The 24,235-nt window shown below is 44.8% G+C and overlaps 1 protein-coding gene across 1 annotated transcript in view; it reads right to left on the minus strand.

Annotated features, from left to right (window-relative positions):
* LOC144826406 (embryonic protein UVS.2-like) overlaps positions 1 to 24,235 on the minus strand; it is a 146,805-nt gene that overhangs the window by 54,437 nt on the left and 68,133 nt on the right. The window contains exons 6-7 of the mRNA XM_078684718.1: positions 19,186 to 19,361; positions 7,512 to 7,593 (exon numbers count right to left, since the gene is read on the minus strand). Of these exons, the coding sequence (XP_078540844.1) occupies positions 7,512 to 7,593; positions 19,186 to 19,361 (258 nt within the window). The remainder of the gene's footprint in view (positions 1 to 7,511; positions 7,594 to 19,185; positions 19,362 to 24,235) is intronic.

Raw genomic sequence — 24,235 nt, forward strand, 5'->3', positions numbered from 1 at the left:
TGTGTCTCTCTCTTGTATAAAGCCATGTTGTTAAGGTGACACAAAACTGGGTAGCACAGGCGATAAACGATTCGCTAGAATTTTCGCAAAGATTTTTGCGTGGGTATTGATGAGTGATATTGGTCGATACGACCCGCACTCAACACAACAGTTTGCCTTTTTTAAGCAAAAAAATTATTTGCGTTACCTTCTATGAATCAGGAGCCCTGCCTTCTTCACCAATGAGTCTTATACCTGATTAAATTGTGTCAGTAATTCCTCAAGGAAGATCTTATAAAATTCTAAAGGGACTGTATCATCTCCTGCTGCTTTGCTTGCTGGTAAAGAGCTAATTGCCAATTTTATCTCTTCAGCTGTGATATTTCTTGCTAGAAAGTTAGATATCTCATTCTCCACCCTTATCAGAGGATTTCCTTGTATATAATTAGATATTTCCTCCTGTTGACGTTAATTTTCTGGGCTGTACAGTTCTTGATAGTAAGCCACAAACTGTTCGAGTATCTGATTTGGACGTTCATATAATTTATTATCGGCCCCTCTAATCCTCTTTATAGTGGTCTTAGCCCTATCGTCTGCTACTTTAAAAGCTAGGATTTTACCTATTTTCTCACCATTCTAATATTGTAAGAGTCGATACTTGTTAAGTTTTGTTATGCTTCTCTCCCTAAATGTCCTCTTCAGCTCTGACCTTAAATTCACCAGAGTATAACTTAGGTCTTCGATATTTGGGAGATCTCTGGTAACTGCCTCAATATGCTGGGTTGTTGTTGTACGTATGGCTGCTATAGTTGCTCCCATTACCTTTTTCCGCTCTTTATTTTGCCCCAGATATATTGCTGGGTAAAGCCACTAGTTGCTGCCTTGAATTTATCCTGTACTACTAATGTGAAGGCTGTCCCTATGTTCGTTTTAAAAAACTCCTTACAAAAATACCCTAGTTTGAGTCAGAAAGCCTTCTTCTGTCAATAAATATCTAGGGAAAGAAAAAGAATGGGATTATGGTCTAAGGTAACCATTGGGCAAATTTATATAGTGCTAGACCATAGAATATTATCTTAAGCCCAGGCCATGTCAATTCTTGAGTGAAGTTTATGAAGAGCAGAATAGTACGTATAGCCTTCTACATTAGAGTGAAGGGTCCTCCAGACATCCTTCATTATGTGTAGCCGTCCCATCTCCCCTATTGCTGCCCATGTCCTCCGCATTCTCTGAAAAGTCCCTCTCCTTGTAGTGTCTATCCTATAGTCCATTATACAATTAAAATCTCCCATCACCAGCCGTTCCCCCTCCCAATTTAGTAGTTCCAACGTCACTGCCTCTATTGTGGTGGGATCATCTGTGTTAGGGTCATACAGTGAACAAAAGACGTATTTTTTATCCTCTATCTTCATCTGAGCAATAGCCCATCTACCTCCATTATCAGACAACGTCCTACATGTTTCTGCTCTAAACCTCTTTTTTTTAAGATAGCTACTCCTCAAATAGACACAGTTTGCGCTGAACATACTACCACTTCAAATCCTAGTTGTCTTAAGAAACCTCTGTCTTTATATGAGATGTGTGTTTCAGATAGCATAGCTATCTGAGGATTGTACATTTTTAATTCTTCAGCTACCAACCGTCTATTGATACTGCTGTTCAGATCAGCCACGTTCCAAGCTAAACATTTAATCTCCCCATCTAGATGATGTTTTTCCACTACCTTTCCTAGAAATTGACTCATTGATCTTTTGATTACTTCCCTGATTGTACCGGTTGCCTTTATCCCTACAGTTGTGTTGACTTTTTTCCCCTTTTACCCGCCCCCTCTGACTCCCGCCACCGCCTACGCCCCTAAACCCCCAACCCACCCACCATCTAAATCTAAAGGAGGAATCATCCCCTTCTTACTGCTGCTGATGGAATGGCAGCTATCTGGAAGCCTGCAACCACAGTGGCCACCGAGTTATCCCAACCCCCATATTAATTACCAGAGAGACTAGTTTGCAAATAGGGGAGAAAAAATGCCCTGTTAAACAGCTATATTTCTCAATCAAAAATAACATATTTAGCACAGAAAGAATGAGTTAGATAGAAAGTCGTGACTGTAAAAGGACATCCCGTTCTCTCTAGCTCATTTAAAGTCCTGACTCAGAAACTCCTAATTTGTTCTCTGCCTTAAACAGCCCCGTCTTTCTGCCATTTGCCTCTAATTCAGAAAAAAAAGTAAACGTTTGGCCAGCCCTTATAATCTTCAAGCGAGCTGGTTCCTGTAAGAAAGCTTGTTCCCCTGCAGCTTTTAAAGGGTCGTTTAGCTGTTTTAGCCATCTACTGCAAAAACCAATAAAAAAGGGAGGTACCCTCAGAACCAATAAGGGACAGGGTAAACAAGTTCAAAAGAAAAGGAGTCCCCAAGACTCTTGTTTTGTTTATGCATTTGTGAATATTTTTTGATGAAATGTCTGTATTATGTATTGTTTTTTAAACTGTGATTTGTTACATATTTTTAAGAAATAAATTGATGGTTTTAACTGTTTTACATAGTATATTGTTCTTAATTGTTGCATGAATTCAATGTACCCTTACTTACTGTACAGAGTTCCTAAACTGACGTTAGTTATAATCTTCAAATTTAGAAAGCGAAGACAGTTCTAACTTGATCTCAGGGTCATTTTTGGGTGTACTAAACAATGCTAAAAATCGCCCCAAAGAACTCTTCAATTTCATCAGATAACAAACTTCCGAACCCTCCCCCCCTCCGCCCCCTCCCCCCCCCTCTGCAATTCCGGCTTCCAAAGACTTATGTGACAACTTTTCCAAATTCTTCAATGAGAAAATCTCAAACATCGAGCTCTCACTGGTGGACAACCTCCGCCCACCCGACGAAAGCACGCCCCCCTACAAAGAAACCAATAACCCACCCAGGCAACCCTCAAATAACTGGAAATCATTCAAACCCATCTCTGAAACAGAAATTATGGTTTTGACTACCGGAACTAAGCCCTCGTCACAAATCGAAGACCCCCTCCCTGCCTAACTGGCTAAAAAACTCAAACTATCCCTGGACCCACTCTCGACGAAGATTTTTAATAGCTCACTGAAAACTGGAATCATGCCTGATAGCCTCAAAATCGGCCAGATAACACCACTACTGAAAAAAGCGGGCGCTGACCCAAATTATCTCAATAACATCAGGCCTGACTCCAATCTCCCATTCTTAGCCAAGCTGCTGGCAAAATGTGTTCTCCGTCAACTTACCCAACACATGGACAACAATGATTTTCCAGACCCTCACTAATCATGCTTTAGAAAAGGCTGCAGCACAGAAACAGCTATCCTGAATGTCATTGATGACGTCCATAATTCACTCGACAAGGACCGCTGCTGTCTACTTATACTCCTGGACCTATCGGCAGCCCTCGACATGGTTGACCACAAGCTACTCATCAATGTACTTCGTGAAAGAATAGGAGCAGAAGACGTGGTCCTACAGTGGTTCACCTCCTTCCTGCAAAACCACTCACAAAGAATACAAATTAGAAGCTGCACGTTGGACCTACGCCCCATAAGCAGGGGCGTTCCCCAAGGATCAGTTCTCACTCTCGCACTGTTCAACATCTACATGGAGCCCCTCGCCACCATACTCAAAAAAGTCAACATACCCTTCCACCTCTATGCTGACGACACCCAGATCTACATGGAAACCTCCACCAGGGCTGACATGCAAAGACTTAATGACACCCTAATAGAAGTCCAACAATGGCTCTCCCAAAACCATCTGAAACTCAACCAGGATAAAACTGAAATCCTCCTCATAGCCAACAAAGAGCAGACCCCCCGAATCACAGAATGGCTAAAATCTATTGACGCTATCAACTGCACTCTCATACAGGCCGACTCTGTGAAATCAATGGAAATCACTCTGGATCCTAACCTAGACATGGTCAAACACATCAAGAACACATCAAGGAGTGCTTTCTTTAACTTAAAACTATTCAGCAAAATCAAACCCTTCATCCCCCCAAAAGACCTTAGGTAAGCCACGCTATCTCTTGTGCTATCCAGATTAGATTACGGGAACCCGACCCTCACATGCACAGCACTATCACACCTTGCTCCTCTCAGAGTGACCCTAAATGCGACAGCTAGCATAGTGAACGGAGTAAAGAAATTCGAACACATCTCCCCACTCTCAGAGAGCTAAACTGGCTCCCAATAGAAATGCACACCAACTTCAGAACTGCCTGCCTCACCCACAAAGCTCTGCACACTGGCAAACCCACCTATCACTCTACTGCTCATCCCTCCAAAAACCCGCAAACAAAGAACCTTATCACCCTTCTTCTTTGGAAACGCACCCAAAATTTGGAACAACATCCCTGTCCATAACAGGACTAACCCCTCCTTCAAAAAATTCTAAAGCCAGATCAAAACCCTCTTCCTCAATCGAACCCTTATGAAGTGAAAGCGGTCACACAAGATGGAATTGCGCCCACCTGAGCATCCAATCACTGTGACAAGAATAACTTCTTACAGCATCTATGTCCACCCACTCAACAAGATCCGCCACAATTCATTGTGCTTACCAACACTACTCCCTGTACTCAACTGCTACCTGACAAATCCTGAACATTGACCCCTCAAGAATCACTGTATTTATTATTACTACTCTTTGTACTCAATTGCAACTTTACAAATGTTGTAAAGCGCTCCAATACCCTCTGGTCTGGCCAGCACTATATGAAACACCAAAATAAAATAAATAAATACATTTGAATAACAAAGTTTTCTGCACTTCTTTCTGTCCCCAAACAACAAAGACATTGTCTATACGTCGAAACCAGCATGTTATTTGTTCTTTCCACTACGCATTGTACTCCACCTTGAGTACCTGCTCCTCCTACCAGCCCACGTGCAGACACGCATAACTGGGGGAGAAGCAGACACTGGTATAAAGAAATGTGATGTCCAATGTCATTAGCTTGTAATCTTCTACCCAGGGTAGTTCATACATTTTCTTCAGAAAATCGCCAGTATCTTTAATAGTGAGTGCAATTTGATTACAAATTCTTGAAGGAAGTAATGTACATATTGTGAGATCTTTTCAAATAGCCCATTCCTAGCTGAAATAATCAGATGGCCAGGTACTGGAGCTGTCCCCTTGTGTATTTCAGAACTAAAATACATTACAGGCATCACAAGGAAACTGAAATTTTCCCTTAGAAATAAACTTTCACGTCTCCAGTCATTCACATCAAGTTTCAAGTTACTCTGTGCTTTCCTCACTTCTAGCATATTGGATCTTTTATAACATGTGGCTTCATCCAGATGTCTGTACACTTCTTTGAGGTATTCAGATCTAGGCCATAAAACAATATTTCCACCTTTATCCAATTTATTGATGACCATTTGGTTGTTTTTTTGTAGTTTGCATATCAGATCATGATATTGTTTCTCTTGGTATTTGTATTTTCGCGTTTTTTGTTCGGTCTTATGTTTCAATGATTTTATTTGTTTAACAACCACATCATTAAATGTATCAATTGCATCTCGTGGCATAACTGGCATACAGGTGGAAGACGGTTTGAATGAACTACTAATAGATTTGGTGGTAACAATCTCTTGTTCTTTCTAGATTTTGTTGTGTAGATCTTTTTGGAGTCAAATTATCATCATTATAGATAAGTAGATAGCTAGATAGATAGATAGATAGACAGATCAATAGATATATATGTAGAAAGATAAAGAGAGCAGAGATTGATTTGCTACTGAAAAGCAGCAATGCAATATGCAAAAAGCAGAAAATTACACCGTCACCATATGTCATATGGTGTTTAATAATGCTGTTTATGCAAGGTATATATATATTGTCAGTGAAAATAAATCTGCACGCTAACACGAGTTATTTAAGACTAGTGTGCAAATAAACTTCAATTTTTTGCATTTACTCCGGCAGTGGAATACTCAAATTCAAGGTTCATTTGACATTACCACTCCGTCCTACAGTTTTGTGTATAGCTCCATATCCCATACATACATTTTCCATACATATATATGTATGTTTGTCACTTATAACAAAGGTTATAGTTTGGGAAAATAATAAGATTTTACCTGACATTTAAAAAAAAAAACTAGAAATTCACTGAAAAAAAAAACAACCAGTTAAAGTGGCATTATAACTAGGTTTTTTTATGTTATAGACCCTAACGTTAATGTTTGGCTGACAATATTGAATAATATCAAGAACATAACTGGGCAGGAGCTGCCTAACACACCACTGGTGGCGCTGCTGGGGGTTGTCAAGAGGTTCTACCACAGTCGAGACAGCTCATAGTAATGCTATTGCTACTGGCAAAGAGACAAGTGACCTTGCACTGGGTTGCCACTACCCACCGACCAAGAGAGAATGGGTCAAAGACGTCTGTAGAGACCAATTGTCTTGCTATTGGGAATTATTACCAACACCATACCGCCCCAGGGACATCTGGGGCCCATTTACAAGTTGCCGCTGTGGATGACCGCTGACACAATAGGTACTGGAGAATGGGCCTTGGTCCGCACTGGGTAGAAGTGTGTTGTTAAGACTGCTGGTGCTGCAATGCGATAATGATATGACCTTCATGTCAAGGTGTAAGAGAGCGCACAACTAGACTGTATTTTACCCCTTGAACTGTGGTTGCGTTCCAATGTTATATGGAATATGTTCTGTCTCCCTGGCTGGATGGTTGTCCTGATAGCTAAGTAATGTACTGCAATATTGTGTTATTGTTTAATGTCTTTTGTACAAAATGCTAATAAAAACAATACAAAAAAAACGCTAACGTTTAATTAGAAAAAAATCACTGAAGTTCATCACTCATAGTTTACTGAGCCAACTATAACTTGCACTCACCATACACTGCTTATGACTTCAAATATTACATCAATCATGACATGTTAAATGAAATAAGTGATAAAATCACTAATGACTTCTCAAATTACATCAAAAGTAGCAGGGGACACAAGGCACAAACACAAAATGGCACCTGGGGGTGGGTGTGAGGAGTTTCCTCTGAGTCCCCTTAGAAGTTTCAGGAGGTGAGGGTGTCTCTACCCTGCCCCACCTCTTCCATGCCCTACCTTCTTTTTTTAAGCAGTTCAGGACAACATCACTGAATCCCTGTGTTCCATAAAGGTGGCTGCAATGTTATTCTTCATCTTCCCTTTCTGCCACATTGCTCTGTTCTGTGGCACTTGTACCGGTCCTGAGAGACCGAAAAGACCACCAGGAGAAAGAAATTCTTAACCAATCAGATCACTCTGTTTTTCAATGTGTGATTGTATTTTGTGAGTGAGCATGTAGGACCCCTTGGTAAAGCTCACACGGTGTCTTGAACCACTATCTGGCAGTCCAAATTGTGAGACAGTAGGACATACACTACATTTGTAAGGTTTAAAAGCAGAAGGAAACAGCCAGCTGACCCTTCCTTCAACTGCTAGCAACAACATCTCAGGCTCCCATACAGCTGTCAGTAGTGATATCTCAGACTCACCTTCCATAGTGCATGATAGAGGAGTAGTCATATTCCAGGCCCAGGTTATTGGTGTTCTCTTTGTTAAAGTTGGCCAGATTTCCTGCAGTGAGGAAGAGATCAAAAGAAACAGGGATGACAAACACAGTACTCCTGAATGCAAAACCACTGCATCACATTTAAAGAGGGCCAACTATCTATCCTTAGTGTGTAATACACATCAGTTCTGTCTCACTGCTAGGGAAACAGAACCCTAACTTTCTTGCAAAATTTCGACTATGAGAACCAGACGGTTTCCTTATCACTTCAGCACTCTGCTTATGCACCCCTCCTCCCCGCTCATGTGATCTAACTTGACTCTTTTACCCCAACATCTGCAAACTCCAGCTCCAAGGCGTTTAGGGTTTTTATCAGTCTTTCCATACTCTGTAACCATCCCCTCCTCTATGTGCCCTATGCAGAATAATTTAAATATTTGGTTATTCTATCTCTGCGAAAATCGCCAGCACTTGATGCCAACAGCATCCCCTTTTATTCTATAAAAAACTGAGTGACTGCCTTATCTCAGCCCTTAACTCTTATTTTTAACACTGCATAATACATTGTCCCCTGCTTTCCTCAAATTTGCTCCATTGAAAAAGCCCTTACACATGTTTCTAACTTCCTTACTTCTCACCATCACAAACACTTTTCCTCCACCCTCATTCTCTTAGTCTTCTCTGCAGTGTTCTGTCTGCAGTGTTTTACATGATCAGCCAGCAATCTTGCTTGTGTACCTATCCCACCTAGGCTCCATGGGTAATTACACTGAAATGTGATCTTTCTATCTATGGTTGTTCTCAGTCTCCTGGTGATGTTAGCATGGCCGCTCTGATCAGTCAGTCTATCTGCATACCCCAAGGTTCAGTCTCTGGACATCTTTATTCCCTCCATTTGAAATAATTTTCACATACCACTGATATGCTGGTGATGTACACATCTTTATGACCTGTTGTTAATGTCACAGAGTGTCTCCACAAACTGTAGCACAACTAACAGACCATGGATGGTCTCTACAAACTACCCCTTCATTTACGCTTGATTCAGTCAGAACTTGAGTTCCGCAAGACTCTCAAAACCTGGCTATTTAGCCGACATGATTAGTCGCTGCACTTTCATATGCCTCTCTCTCTGTCTGCTATAGTGCCGGGACACCCCGTTGGAGTAGATGTGCGCCTAATAAATTCCTTATTATTATTATTATTATTATTACATTTCAATTCCTGGCTCCTCTCCTTTACTTCCAGGCTTCTAGACACCTTTGCACCTTCCCACTTCACAACTGTGTCACTGGAGCATTTTACTACTTCCAAAACCACAGTGGCTTGGGTTCAGCCCTTCCATATCATAAATATCCACCACCAACTTCCTTTCCAGCCGCTTACGCACAAGTCATTGTGCTGGTTACAAGTAGGCTGGAGTATCGTGGGAGTTTATTGCGAAGACTCCTTTAAAGGCTTGAATACAGAAAGATGCTGTTAGGAGCTGCGGCATATTCTAATTGATTTGTCACTGTGTATATATACATTTCAGAAAACTCTTGATGGAGAAACTATCTTACAATTATCATAGCCATTGCACCTGTATCATGGCTCTTCCATTATGGATATGCACATCGTGTTTTAACTTGTTTTAAAATTGTGAAAAACCAGAATGCTGGGCAATTCTGCTAACCATTTACATATAGAATGGGGGAATCTTTTGTTTGGTAGCAGCCATTTTTTCTTTTTCAGAATACCAAGAGGCGCCATTTTGGGCAGTGCTCTCTCTAGTCGCTCAACTCTGGTACTTAAGGAGAGGTGCTGTGCGGACTCAGAAAAGTCGCCCTGCCTTTTCTCTGCTAAAATCTTTGTTCGTTTCATGCTTGTTTAACTTGTTTTTCAAAACTGTGAAGAAATAGAATGCTGATCATTTGCACAAAGAGCGGTATTGAAATGAATTTCATGGTATTGGGAGACTTTGATATTCACATGGATAAACTGGCAGAACCTGAGGCATCTTTCATTACAGATACGATTTCCTCGCTTGGATGTATGCAACAAGTTTTTAAACCCATACATCTGGCTGGCCATACGCTAGATCCTTTTTTTTCTAATATGATAACTGTAACAACTGACTCACTTCCAATGGGCTGGACAAATCGCTACTTCATCAAGTTCGGTTGGCAGAAACTCAAGTATAACCAGCCTTGCTCATAAGCAACAAAAACTATGAATAGAACCTTTCACAAAATTTCACCGGGAGATTTACACAATGCCCCCCCACCCCCCTGCTTTGTCTGGACATCCTGAATCAGATAAACAGGGCACCAAGGACCGGATTTGCAACCATATTAATGACTTAGTACCCAACACCACCACATCATCCTCTCGAGCCAAACAGTCGGTCCCCTATTTCAGTGAGAGCCTGAAGACTTGCGAAAAACACTGTAAATGCCTCGAACGGACGAGGTGAAAAAATTATAAAGTGTCGGATAAGGACACCTATAGACAAGCATTAAAGGAATACTATCTCCAGGTACAAATAGAGAAAAATACATTCTTTGGAAGGAAAACTTTACAGTCAGGAAATAAATCCAGAGAAATCATTTCTAAATCTAGAGGCGATAAACAATAACCAATCATCTACACGCTTCCGGCGAATGGTGTAACCAGCTGGCAGTGTATTTCCATGAGAAAATAAGTGCAATACAAGCTGATTGGCTAAACTCCAATCAGCTAGCAGATAGCAGCATCATAGTGGCAGATTCACAAAAATCAGGAAAACTTAAATGACGCCCACGTTAGCCACTCACCCTCCCATTTCGATAGAGGAATCTTTGAGAACCATTAAGAAACTCAAGTCTGGGTCTCCTGTGGATCCGTGCCATCCCACCCTTCTGCCTGAAGTAGCTCTGACCATTAACCCAGTAATTAACAAAGTTTTAAATGAGGCATTAGAGATCGGCACAATGCCTGAAAGATGGAAACATGCAAAAATTATTCCCCTACTGAGAAAAGCCCAAGGCTGGCCCTAAACGTCATACCAACTATAGGCCGATCTCACTTCTTCCAGTATTCTCTAAAATCTTAGAGAAGCTCGTTAACTCACACATTTCGAGTTACCTAGAGAATTATAATCTCCTCCACCCAAGTCAGTAGTTTTTTAGAGCTAACTGTAGCACAGAAACAGCCTTACTAGAAATAACTGAACACATTAATGACCGCTAGACAAGAAGGGCAAGGCTGCCCTGATACAGCTGGATTTATGCGCACCTTTCGATACCGTGCCACATGGAAGACTACTGGCCCGCCTTCAAGATATATGAATCGATGGTTTGGTCTTGTTTTACTCAAATAAATATTCTCTATTTTTTCTAAACTGATGTGGATTCTTCTCTGGTGTTTTCCCTGTCTTACTGTAATTAAAGTGGACACAAATGCTTTATACATTGCTTCTTAACTTAAGCCTGACTGCTCTGTGCCAAGCTACTAGAGGGTGAGTACAGGTTAATTAAGGTTGCGTATATGACTTACCCTGACTAGGATTGTGGCTCCTGTTTGTGCAATGTGTATGCTGTGCAAAATCAGTAAATTCAGTTCTTAATTGCCTTCCAGCAGCAAAACCTTTAAACTATTTAAAAGGCTATGGGGCATATGCTCATGGGACCATCGCCGAGTTAACGGCACTTTATTGCAGCCAAAGTCACGATAAATGTATCTCCTCATTCACAAACTGGTGCTAACAGCCCTTATCACCAGTTTACCCGCTATAGCAGCTGCAAAAAACATTGCAACAGATGACCCCGGCCACTATTGCTAATGAGATGCAGAGTAGGTGTTCCTGTGCCAAAAACTGCGACAACACCACTCTGCAACATTCTCAACGACCAGCCAGATTAGCGATATGAGCACAAAACATGCGAAAAGGTGGGTTAGCAGCAGGAAAGTAACACCTGCTCTGACCTGATGCAAAGTCTAGTATTGACGTGGCTTACCTAATTCCTAAACAACAGGTATGAAGAAGTATGGATCCCTCTGCTGCCCCTATCAGAGAACTATCTGTAGGAGTGCCTCAGAGATCGACACTGAATCCCACAATATTTTACGCATATCTAACTCGCCGAGCTGTTCTGGCAGAAGCTCTAGGGGTGAAAGTAATATCATATGAAGACGAACCTCAGCTACTTTTTACCTGTGGATAGTGGAAGGAATTTGATGGAAAGGCCAATAAATACTGTCTTTCCAATGTGTTCAACTGGTTATCAGTTCAGCAACTTAAATGTAATCACAATAAAACTGAGATCCTGTTCTTCTGGGACTTCTCCCCCAAAATATGGAGAACATGCTGGCCACATGATACTCCTCCCCCCGGTACACAACAAAAGTAAGTAAATAATGTGGAAATCAAATAGATAGTGCGCTTTCTTTCCAACCATACATCTAGGCATTGGTGGGCTCCTGTTTCGGGATCCTACGCTCTCTAAAGAAATGTTTCCCTTTTCTGTCATTTGATACTAGGAAACAGTGAATGAAGCTCTGATAACCTTGAGGCTTGATTATGGAAAAACTCTCTACTTAGACCTTCCAGATTGTTTGCTCAGTCGTTTTCAAATGGTACAAGATATAGCAGCTAGATTGATTCCTAATTTGGCTCCAAGAACGTGCATGACTCCTCAGTTGAAGGCACTACACTGGTTGCCGGTCAAGAAGAGGATTCTTTTCATGACTCTGGTCCTGGCACAGAAAGCTCTTCATGGGAAAGGGGCGGTTTATCTGAGGAGGAGGATACGTGCATATGCCGCCCTTAGAGAACAGCATTCCTCACACAGCTTTTTAGCCAGGATTCTTAATATTTGGCGGGCAGAACAGATGCAAGATCATTCTCCTTCATTGGCCCAAAGACCTAGAATAAACTCCCAGAAGAAATGTGGCTGTTTCTTCAAAATGAGTAACACAATTACTTTTTAAGCAGATGGCATGTTTCCTTTACATGACCCGTGCAGAGACACGCTATACAAATGCCTTTTTCGTTTTCTATTTAAATTTCTTATCAAGATTAATCCAGGGAACTATAAATCACTAATGAATATGGTCGGAATTTGAAGCCCTGCAGATGGGTCATGATGCAATCCATGTTAGCCGTGAAACGTGTTGGCCTTCATTGGTTATAAACATAATGTCAGCCTGCAGGAAGAGTGAACACAGTTCCTTATTTATGGGTGATTTGATCAAACTTCCACAGGACTTTCATTAGGTGAGCTGCAGCATGTGGGATACCTTTCAGGTGAGCCAGTGTGGAGTTGGAGTAACCTCTGAGTAGGTCTTTGCCTCTATCAAAGTGGGATACAACATACAAGTAGTATTTATAGTGTTGACTCGATTTTCATTAAAGGTAAGTAGAGTTCCCTTTTATCAGGAGTGAATGCTAATTCCACACTATCCTGGTTTTCTTGGTAAAGCACTCATTAAAAGAGAGGTCGCTGTCAAGGATGAGTTCTAGAGTTTTCACATCAGCTGTCAGCTGGGGAGGAGCTGTCAACTTTCATCTCTGTTAGCAAGGATTGAACGAGACTTCAGCCTTTGGTTGTTGTCGTAGTTGGGGTGACTTCTGGGTAGATGATGAACATCCTATTTTCTCAATGAGCTTGAATTAAGATCTGAGTCTTTGAATGTTAGCCTGTGATGAGAATATAAAGGAGAGATTGTGTCATTCAGATGGTTCATTGAGGTTTTGTGAGGTAGGGGATGAACCATTGCAAGATTGTATTAGTAAAAACCATGTGTGTCTTGAGAGGTGTGAATATTGGTATTAACTTTGCATTGTAGCAGTTGTTTCTGTGCTGAAACAAGATCTGAATCTGGAATAGAAACATTGTAAGAGTGTTATTGGTGGTATGCTCTTGAAGTTGTAGGGTGACGCCTTTCTGGATGGTCTTTCCAATAAAACGGAAGTGAGCCATAGCAAGTATATGTTACGGTTATGAGGGTCTGGGGTGGGCTTGTTTAGCAGTGCGAGGATGCTTCCTAGTATGAAATTGTCCGTGAAAGTTTATTAGCTGAGGGAGGCATTAACTGTGTTGATGAAGTATGAGGACATCTCCCGGAAGGGATGTTGTCTTCATAGAAGTAGTCTTGAGTGCGCTGAGGTTGTCAGTTAGACTGGCGATCAAGAAGATATTGAAAGCTTTGCCCTTGGGAACAGAGCATTATGGGATAGCGGGAGTCATTCATGTCTTTTTTGTGTTATTGATCTGGCTTTTCTTATTTTTTCACTGAAAAAGTGGTCTTTGCTGCTGCATTTGTCACACTGGTGTCCAACATGTCATTCAGCAAACATGGACAGAAGTCACACTAGCATCTGACACACCATGCAGCAAACAGAAATGCTCAGAGATCACTCTGGTTTGTGGGAGACTCATTCATAGCTTTGGAAGACACTCACATAGGAGTCAAATACTGCTGATTAGCATACATAGATGTACTTCTATCGGATGTATGATGGTACAACGTGGTATAAAACACCGCAGACCATCACAACGCAGGTTTTACAACGCAAGTCGTTACAACGACTTGCGCTGGGGGGCGCTGGACTTAGGAGTAGTGTAATTTACTATTCCATGTCAAGTCAAGTCAAGTCAGAGAATTTATATAGCGCACTACATACCCAGAGGGTCCCAAGGCGCTTAGAAAGGGGAGGAGGGTTACTTGTCAAATATCCACGTTTTAAGTTGCTTTCTGAATGCTAGGTGGTTCTGGGTAAGGCGAAGGTAGGCGGGGAGTGAGTTCCATGTTTTAGCAGCTAGGTATGAGAAGGATCTGCCTCCCATGGTGGTCTTGTTGATGCGAGGTACGGTGGCGAGGGCTTGGCTGGAAGAACGTAGTTGGCGGGAGGGGGTGTAGAAGGACAGTCGTGAGTTGAGGCATTCTGGTCCGATGTCGTAGAGTGATTTGTGTGCGTGGGTTAGCAGTCGGAAAGTGATCCTCTTATTGACGGGTAGCCAGTGGAGGTCTTTAAGGTGACCAGAGATGTGTTCGTTGCGTGGGATGTCTAATATGATCCTGGCTGAGGCGTTTTGGATTCGTTGTAGTTTCTTCTGGAGTTTAGCGGTAGTGCCTGCGTAGAGGTTGTTTCCGTAGTCCAGTCGGCTCGTGACCAGAGCATGGGTGACTGTTTTCCTTGTTTCGGTGGGGATCCAGCGAAATGTTTTTCTAAGCATGCGAAGAATGTTGAAGCATGAAGAGGATACGGCGCTGACTTGTCTATTCATTGAAAGTGAAGAATCCAGGATGACGCCTAAGTTCCGTGCGTGGTCTGTCGGGATGGGTGCTTTTCCGAGGGCTTCCGGCCACCAGGAGTCGTCCCATGCAGAGGGGGATGTACCTAAGATGAGGACTTCTGTTTTGTCTGAGTTTAGTTTCAGACGGCTTTGTTTCATCCATTCGGCAACTTCTTTCATTCCTTCGTGTAGGTTAGTTTTGGCGGTGCTGGGGTCATTGGTGAGAGAAAGGATTAGTTGAGTGTCATCCGCGTAGGAGATGATGTTGAGGTTGTGTTGGCGGGCGATGGCCGCGAGGGGGCTCATGTAAACGTTGAAGAGGGTGGGGCTGAGTGAGGATCCTTGTGGTACGCCACAGATGACTTCAGTGGCCTCGGACTTGAATGGTGGGAGGCGGACTTTCTGAGTTCTTCCGGTGAGGAACGAGGTGATCCATTCAAGTGCCTTTCCTTGGATTCCGATGTTATTGAGGCGTTGTAGAAGGGTGCTGTGGCAGACTGTGTCAAATGCTGCAGAGAGGTCGAGGAGGATGAGGGCGACTGTGTCTCCATTGTCCAGTAGAGTTCGAATGTCGTCTGTTGCTGCGATGAGGGCGGTCTCAGTGCTGTGTTTGGCTCGGAAGCCAGATTGTGAGGAGTCGAGGGATTTGTTGGCTTCGAGGAAGGCGGCGAGCTGGTTGTTGACAGCTTTCTCGATGACTTTGGCCGGGAATGGAAGGAGCGAGATGGGGCGGTAATTTCTGAGTTCGGTGGGGTCCGCTGTGGGTTTCTTCAGTAGGGCGGTGAGTTCAGCGTGTTTCCAGTCTTCCGGGAAGGTGGCGGAGTTGAGGGAGCTGTTAATGACGTCTCGGAGGTGCGGTGCTATGACGGAGTCTGCTTTGTTGAAGATGTGGTGGGGACATGGGTCTGTGGGGGATCCTGAGTGGATGGAATTCATCAGGCGGATTGTGTCCTCAGTGGAGATTGGGTTCCAGTCGTTAAGGGTGTTCACGGGGGGAGGGTGTTGAGCAAATGGTAGGGTGGGTTGGTTTCCGGGTTGGTTGTCGAAGCTGTTGTGGATGTCTGCAATTTTGTTGTGGAAGAATAAAGCCAGGGAGTCGCAGAGGGCTTGAGAAGGGGTGATGTCGTTGGAGTTGGCCGAGGGATTGGAAAATTCCTTGACGATGTTGAAGAGTTCCTTGCTGTTGTGGGCGTTGTTGTCAAGTCGGTCCTTGAATGCTGTTTTCTTGGCCTTTCGGATTAGTTGATGGTGAGTGCGGGTGGCGTTTTTGAAGGCGTCCTTGGTGCTAGTGGTTGGGTCTTTTTTCCAGGCCTTTTCGAGGGAGCGGCAGAGTTTCTTGGACTTCTTAAGATCATCGTTGAACCATGAGGCCTTTTTGCTGGCAGGTTTGTTTTGACGTTTCTTCAGTGGTGCTAAGGTGTGGGCGGTGTTGGATAACCATAGGGTGAGGTTGGCGGCGGCTTCGTTTGCGTTAGAAGAGTGGGCTGGGGTGTTTAGAAGGAGCGATGCGGAGATCTGGTCCGTGGTGATTTTGTTCCAGTTTCTTTGCAGAGTTGGTTGGAGGTGGTTGGTGGGTTTTGGTTTGTTGTAGGTGAAGTGAACGCAGCTGTGGTCAGTCCAGAGGAGATCCGTAGTGTGGCTGAAGGAGACATGATTGCTGGAGGTGAAGTTGGGGTCGAGTGTGTGACCTGCGATGTGGGTGGGGGACGTGACCAGTTGTTTAAGTTCGAGGTTGGCGAGATTGTCCAAGAGGGTGGTGGTGTTGCGGTCGTTGATCTTTTCAAGGTGAAAGTTGAGGTCTCCCAGTAGGATGTAGTCTTTGGAGGGGAGCGAGTGAGGAGTGATGAAGTCCGTGATGTCTTCACTGAATTTAGCGCGGGGTCCTGGTGGTCTGTAGAGGAGGGTGCCTCTGAGTGTGGTTTTGGGGTCGATGTGGATCTGGAAGTGAAGGTGTTCGGAGTTGGTGAGATTGGTGTCAGAGCTGGTTGAGATGCGGATTGACTTCTTATGGACGATAGCGATTCCTCCTCCTGTGTGGTTGGTGCGGTCCTTACGAATGATCTTATAATCTTCAGGGATGGCAATGGTGATGTCTGGGGCTGAGGAGGCGTTCATCCATGTTTCTGTTAGGAAGGCGACGTCCGGAGAGATGGTGTCTAGTAGGTTCCATATGTCAATGGCGTGTCTGTGGACCGATCGAGTGTTGAGAAGGATGCACTGTAGGTGGTTGGGGTCAGGAGTATGTGTTGTGGTCGTAGCGGAGATGTTGTCGGTGCCGATGAATTTGCAGGAGTAGCAGGAGAAAGGTCCATGGGTGTGTCCGGGAGCGGCTTGGACGCAGTTTGGGGCGCGATCGGAGTTAAGGGCTAGGAGGGTGGCGGCATCGTAGGTAATGCGGGAGGGCTGAGCAGTGCGAGGTGCAGGGGGTCTGGCGCTGGGCGCGGTCCAGGCGCGGACGGGCGTAGACGGGCTTACCTTTGGCGCACCTTCGGCGCGGACTGGGCGCGGTCGCTGCGCGTAAACGCTGCGCGCGGGCACTACTGTCATATATGGATAGTGGAGGGGGAGGGGCGAGGGCGTCTCAGCTGGGAGGCGGGTCGGGCACACGAGGAGGACAACAAATAAACAAAATGGAGGCGGGGGGAGGAGCAGAGCGGAGCGCTATTGGCAAACGCGCAGACAATGTAAATAAACAGCCAAATATAATCTCTTCAGCAGAGCAGCGCTACGATACCACGTTCAGCAGAGCAATGTAAATAAACAGCCAAATATAATCTCTTCAGCAGAGCAGCGCTATGATACCACGTTCAGCAGAGCAATGTAAATAAACAGCCAAATATAATCTCTTCAGCAGAGCAGCGCTACAATACCACGTTGCAGCCAGGAGCACAGGGAGCGACCACTCTATCCGTGAGGAGGAGCGAGTCACAGCTTGTACATCAGAGCAGCGCTGTATAAACTTAGTGGGAGGGCGTCTCAGCTGGGAGGCGGGTCGGGCACACGAGGAGGACAACAAATAAACAAAATAGAGGCGGGGGGAGGAGCAGAGCGGAGCGCTATTGGCAAACGCGCAGACAATGTAAATAAACAGCCAAATATAATCTCTTCAGCAGAGCAGCGCTACGATACCACGTTGCAGCCAGGAGCACAGGGAGCGACCACTCTATCCGTGAGGAGGAGCGAGTCACAGCTTGTACATCAGAGCAGCGCTGTATAAACTTAGTGGGAGGGCGTCTCAGCTGGGAGGCGGGTCGGGCACACGAGGAGGACAACAAATAAACAAAATGGAGGCGGGGGAGGAGCAGAGCGGAGCGCTATTGGCAAACGCGCAGACAATGTAAATAAACAGCCAAATATAATCTCTTCAGCAGAGCAGCGCTACGATACCACGTTCAGCAGAGCAATGTAAATAAACAGCCAAATATAATCTCTTCAGCAGAGCAGCGCTATGATACCACGTTCAGCAGAGCAATGTAAATAAACAGCCAAATATAATCTCTTCAGCAGAGCAGCGCTATGATACCACGTTCAGCAGAGCAATGTAAATAAACAGCCAAATATAATCTCTTCAGCAGAGCAGCGCTACGATACCACGTTGCAGCCAGGAGCACAGGGAGCGACCACTCTATCCGTGAGGAGGAGCGAGTCTGCACTCAATGAGGTCACTGTTTTCATTGATGTCCAGTCTACATACAGTAGGGAAGGTGTTGGTTAGTAAATTACACTATTCCTTGTCCTAGAGCGCCCTCCAGCGCAAGTCGTGGTAACAACTTGCATTGTGAATCCCGCGTTGTAATGCACTGCGGTGTCATTACTGCATCGTAAAGGATGTTTCCCCTTCTATCGCCTTGTTGTCTGCCAGTAAATCTAAAAACCCAGTAGTCAGGTTGGTGCCTGATATTCTATTCAAACATTACCGATGCAAAGAGTTCACACTGTTGCCTCTTATGCCTTTGTGCTCACACAGATACAGAGGAGTGGCCCTGGTTTCGGATATTTGCACATCAGTAAATGCACAAGACCCACACTGGGTGCAAAGGACACTGATTCTTGGGTGGGTTTCTTAGATAATAGAGTGCAACCTACACCTCCCCATTCTGCTATGCCATGCACTAAGCAGTCTTCTTTACAGTCATTGAACTCCACGTGATTTAGGCCAATAATGTCATAATTTCTTAATGTAGGAGAATTGTACTATGTGTTTGGGAGGCAGATAGAGCACGAAGGCTCCTGATAAGAGCAAGTGCCCCAGCCTCACCTTCTACTTTGTTGGCTGTTTGTGATCCTTGCATCACTCTCTAACTGCAAATCATTGTTAATAACATGATTCAATCAACAACAGAAAACAGTTCTCTCTGGTCAGTAGCAGTGATTGGTCAAAGTGGAGGGTTACTTTACCATCTGAAATATTCTCTGTCATGATCCTCACGTACTCATCGCGGTCACTGCGGCTCTGCTCATGGTGAAAGCCCAAGGCATGGTTGAGCTCATGCTGGATGCTACCTCTCGATAGGCAACCACCTATCAATGATAATGGCTGGGGTCCGCCTGTCCTTCCCATGAAAGACCAGCAGCTGGGAGAGAAATGGAGTTAAAGAGAGACAGTTCTGAGAACACTTGAAACCTGAAAACAGTTACCTCATTGAGTGCAGCCTCAGCAACACAGAATACTAGATACACCTGAGACAACAGTATCAGAAGAAGGATGAATTCAGACCCACCACAACAGTTGTGCAATTTCTCCTACTTTTTTCTTTTGCCCAAAAATATCCCCTGCCTTTTTGTTTATTTGGCACGCTATGGGGTTCCTTAGGGCCCCCCTTTGGCATACTCTGACATGAGGCAATCATCTCTCCATTAGCCTCAGCATCCTGTATCTTTGCCTTCTCTGTGCATAATCTGGCTTATGTGGGTGCTGTCTCTTCATTTTGGGGGGCACAGTTCTTCGCAGAGTACCAATCTATTGGTCTCGCTGTGTAAAGTAAGTCAAGGGGCTAAAGCTTGAAACTTTTTAAGTGTGTGAACATTATCGAAATAACTTGTTATAATGATGACTGATCATTGGAATGCGTGAGCCCAGTAAATATTTCACAAACACCACTTGGGCAGCTATAGGTAGGGTGACCCATAGCCGTCCACAAATATTTATATTTTAAGAATCTTAGTTTTAAGATTGAACCTAACATTCGTACACAGAGGACTCCATCCCCAACTTCCACTTCTTCTTCCTCTGCTGCTCTATATTTCAGAGACTGAAGAGAAATCACAAAGTTTCCCACTAGAGCAGCCACATGTAAAGTGTAGTAGCCCCCCACATCTGCCCTAAACAGCGACCTATACAATGCAGTGTGAGAGGATGCCCTTTCCAGACTCCTCTCAGAGTAGTTGAACTCTGACCCCCACCTAATTGGCTCGCAGCTTGAACTTGCAAAGATTCACTGTACTGACAAAGACTGTCAGTGGACCTGACTGTGAACAAAAGCCAAAGCTGTCCAGCAGCCCCCGGGACACTTTGTGGACATGGATCCTAGTGGACCTGTATGGTCCTTGCAGATGTGGGTGGAGCTGAGTGTGGCCACCTTCCTCTTGGATGTGTACAAGTCAGAAGGCCCTGCTGCAGCTTTTAACTTCCATGTGGCTGCTGATCTTGCATTCATGGAATGCTATGTATGGAAATGCAACACTGCTTTCCTCTGCGTGTAAACCTATGGCTGTAGGGCAATATTTATGTTCAAGACACGCAGTGCAGTGCAGAAGGTCACCTTGCTGTGCAGCACTGACTGACGGGGAAAGGGCAGGAAGGCATAGTATTTAATTTAATAGAGCACATTCCCACCTTTTCTCTGGCACTCGCGCCCTTTTGGGTGCCTGGCACCAACACAGCAACCCTTGCACCGTGGTGCAAGGGTGTCTGTTTTTTAAGGAGGATTGCTTTTGGAAGAAAGGCGTACCTTTTTCAACAAAAACAATCCCATGAGGTTTTTTCCTCTTTCTATGTGTGATGAGAATGCATATAAACATATTTCTCCTTGTTACGCCTAAGCTGGAGAGGCATGGATTTTCGGCGCATTCCTGGGTTTACAACTTCTAGTAAAAAGTGTGAATGCTTTAAAATCCATGGACGTTGTGTGGGAACACCCTTGCAATGCCCATGGTAACGCCTCCCTCGCACACAGTAATGCAGCACAGCAATTTGTTCTGCATTACATTACGTAAGATGTATGAAGTCACCCAGGGCCACGCAAGGTAACATTGCATAGCATCATAAACTTCATTTTTATATTGCATCTCTCCTGCACCACACTGCATGGGGCAAGTACGATGCAAAGGGGCCCATAAATATGCCCTCTATACTTTTTTCAAGAATACACACTCAAGTGCGCAGGAGTCCGTGTCTTTTTCTTTTTAGAATTACCTGTGACTACCTATTCTCTTTGATATATATATATATCAAGAAGCATCAATCTAAGCTAGTTACTCCAGAGTTACACCACAGCTTATCCTAAAGACACAGGGTTTGTCATCATGCCTCTGCTTGCTTTGGTGGACCCATAAGAAAACAAGTTACTTACCTGTAACAGTAGTTCTCCTGTATTGGAAGCTCTCATAGATTGCTGAAACATGTTGGCCCCTATGCAGATATTTGTTAAACTGCAGTAGTAATATTTTGCGCTGTTCTTGGTTTTTAGTTAGGAAGAGGTCTTGGCTGAATAAAAATATTATAATGAGATTCTCTATCCTATTTTAAAATTTCATGCACTTTTCTTTTCTGCACTGCACTTACCCGTCAGATCAGATTCTTATGGTTGTCCAAGTGTTGGCACATGTGAACTATGAGTCCGTGGAGGGTACTACAGCTGTCTCGGTGATCTAGAGACACAAGACCCAGGACGGAGGACCATATGAGAATATTGATCACACATGATATTGATGGGAATCCAAATATAGTTATTCACTTTGCTAACACAGGGTTAACCATCTTCTGTATGACGCCTTGAGTCAGAATCCTTGTCTCTGATTTCCTTTCAGCATACCAATGTGTTGCTGAGACATAATATGTATTCCTGATTAGATTCTCAGATGATAGACCCATAGGTTTGTTAGGTTGTTCATATATTGGTACAGGGGGATACAACCTATGCAGGTCTCTAAATGTCCCTCAGGCCCTCCCCAATTTGTGTGTTATATAAGCTTTCATAGATTCACATGCCTGAATCCTTCCCTGTCGTCGTTACGGGAGTCTCCGGTACATAAAAAAGCAATGCTAGTAGTATAGTAAACTGAAAAGAGGCCCATTTCCCTTTTGCAACCCATAACCCTGGTTATGTAAAAGAGACCAGACTTTTCCCTGAACTAATCAGAGCTCCGAACCCTCCAGAACCCTCCTGAGAAAACCTTCTGCTCCACGGACTTTCTACCGCACGTTGTGCTAGGGAGTCTCCTTTGAGCTCTGCTCAAACTCTTCAGTATAGTCAATTGATATTGGACCCTGACTTTTTTTTCCTTCTCCAGATTTAATTATTTGGAACACTTCGCCAAGACACCCATGGGTATTTGCGCGCTCAATAAATCCCCCAAATAAATAAATAAACTTCAGACTATTTCTCCTTCTACTACCATGGCTGACAAGGAGAAAAAAGGATTATTTAGGGCTTGTGCCACTTGCTCTAAGAAAATGCTCTATAGAGACGACCCTCATGAGGACTGCATCTACTGCCTTTATCCAGACCATCGGGCAAAGAATTGAAAGGTATGTCATACCTTTTCTAATAAAACTTTGAGGGACCGTGAAGGAAGGCTTCTACTCTGGCTTTAAAAGGTGAAAGCTAGGAAGGAGATCTTCGCCAGTGACAGTGAGGAGGAGTCCTCTTCTTTCAGGAGATCTCAGAAAAGGAGCAAATCTCCTCAGGCTCATACCTCAGGGGAAAGACCTGAGAAGTCACTTCAAAAGACCGCCCCAGGGTCTTCAGAGCATAGTCCCTCAAAATCTCCTTCAGGCAAAGAGAAGAAGAAGGGTCATGCTTCGGGGGTTAAACACACCAAGAAAACTAGTTCAGAGCCCTCAAAATCTCTCTCTAAGGTCAAGATTTCTGTTAAGAACCCATCCTCTACACCATCTGAGGAGAAAGTCAATCAATCAATCAATCAAGACATTTATAGAGCGCACTACTCACCCGTAGGGTCTCAAGGCGCTAGGGGGGGGGGGGGGGGTGCCGCTACTGCTCGAACAGCCAGGTCTTGAGCTTCTTCCTGAAGGAAAGGTGGTCTTGGGTCAGGCGCAGGTCGGTCGGTCGGGAGTTCCAGGTCTTGGCGGCCAGGTAGGAGAAGGACCTTCCTCCTGTTGTCGCTCTTCGGATGCGGGGGACGGCGGCGAGGGCGTGGCTGGTTGATCTGAGGTGGCGCTTGGGAGCGTAGAAGTTGATTCGGTTGTTGAGGTAGCTCGGGCCTTGGTCGTGTAGGGCTTTGTGTGCGTGGGTGAGGAGACGGAAGGTGATTCTTTTGTTGACGGGGAGCCAGTGCAGGTCTTTCAGATGTCCGGAGATGTGGCTGTTTCGTGGGATGTCGAGGATGAGTCTGGCTGAGGCGTTCTGGATCCGCTGGAGTCTCTTCTGGAGCTTGGCGGTGGTTCCGGCGTAGAGGGCGTTGCCGTAGTCCAGTCGGCTGGTGACGAGGGCCTGGGTGACAGTCTTCCTGGTCTCGGTGGGGATCCACCAGAAGATCTTCCGTAGCATGCGTAGGATGTTGAAGCATGACGAGGAGACGGCGTTGACTTGTCTGGTCATGGAGAGGGAGGAGTCCAGGATGAAGCCCAGGTTGCGTGCGTGGTCCGTCGGTCTGGGTGCGTTGCCCAGGGCGGGGGGCCACCAGGAGTCGTCCCAGGCGGAGGGCGAGGAGCCCAGGATGAGGACCTCCGTCTTGTCCGAGTTCAGTTTTAGGCGGCTGGTCGTCATCCACTCAGCTACATCTCTCATCCCTTCGTGCAGGTTGGCTCTGGCGGCGGCGGGGTCGTTGGTCAGGGAGAGGATCAGCTGGGTGTCGTCGTGGAGAAATCTGCGTCATCGACGAGGAAAATAACGTCCTCATCGAAGAAACCTGAGTTAAAAGCTGTTTCAAGAGCTTTATCGCCATCGACGACAGTGTCATCACAGAGATCGGCGACAACAGCTTCGATGACAATGGCGTCGATGGCTACGAATACAACCATGTCGTCGACGGGATCGTCGTCGACGGCAGTGATGACTTGATCGTCGACGGCAACAATGACGATGGTAATGGCAACGTCGACGACGATGATATCGTCTGCGGTTTCGACGGCGATCTCCTCGACGGGCTCGTCGACGAGGGAAAAAACCCCAGAAAAGAGGTTTTTGGCCAGGAAAAGGACAATTACGCCAGAACTTACCTCTCCAAGTAAGGTGTCGCCTCTGGTACCATCTCACCTTCTGGA

Source organism: Lissotriton helveticus, chromosome 3_2 (assembly GCF_964261635.1).
Source record: "Lissotriton helveticus chromosome 3_2, aLisHel1.1, whole genome shotgun sequence".
In the NCBI taxonomy this organism is placed as follows: Eukaryota; Metazoa; Chordata; class Amphibia; order Caudata; family Salamandridae; genus Lissotriton; species Lissotriton helveticus.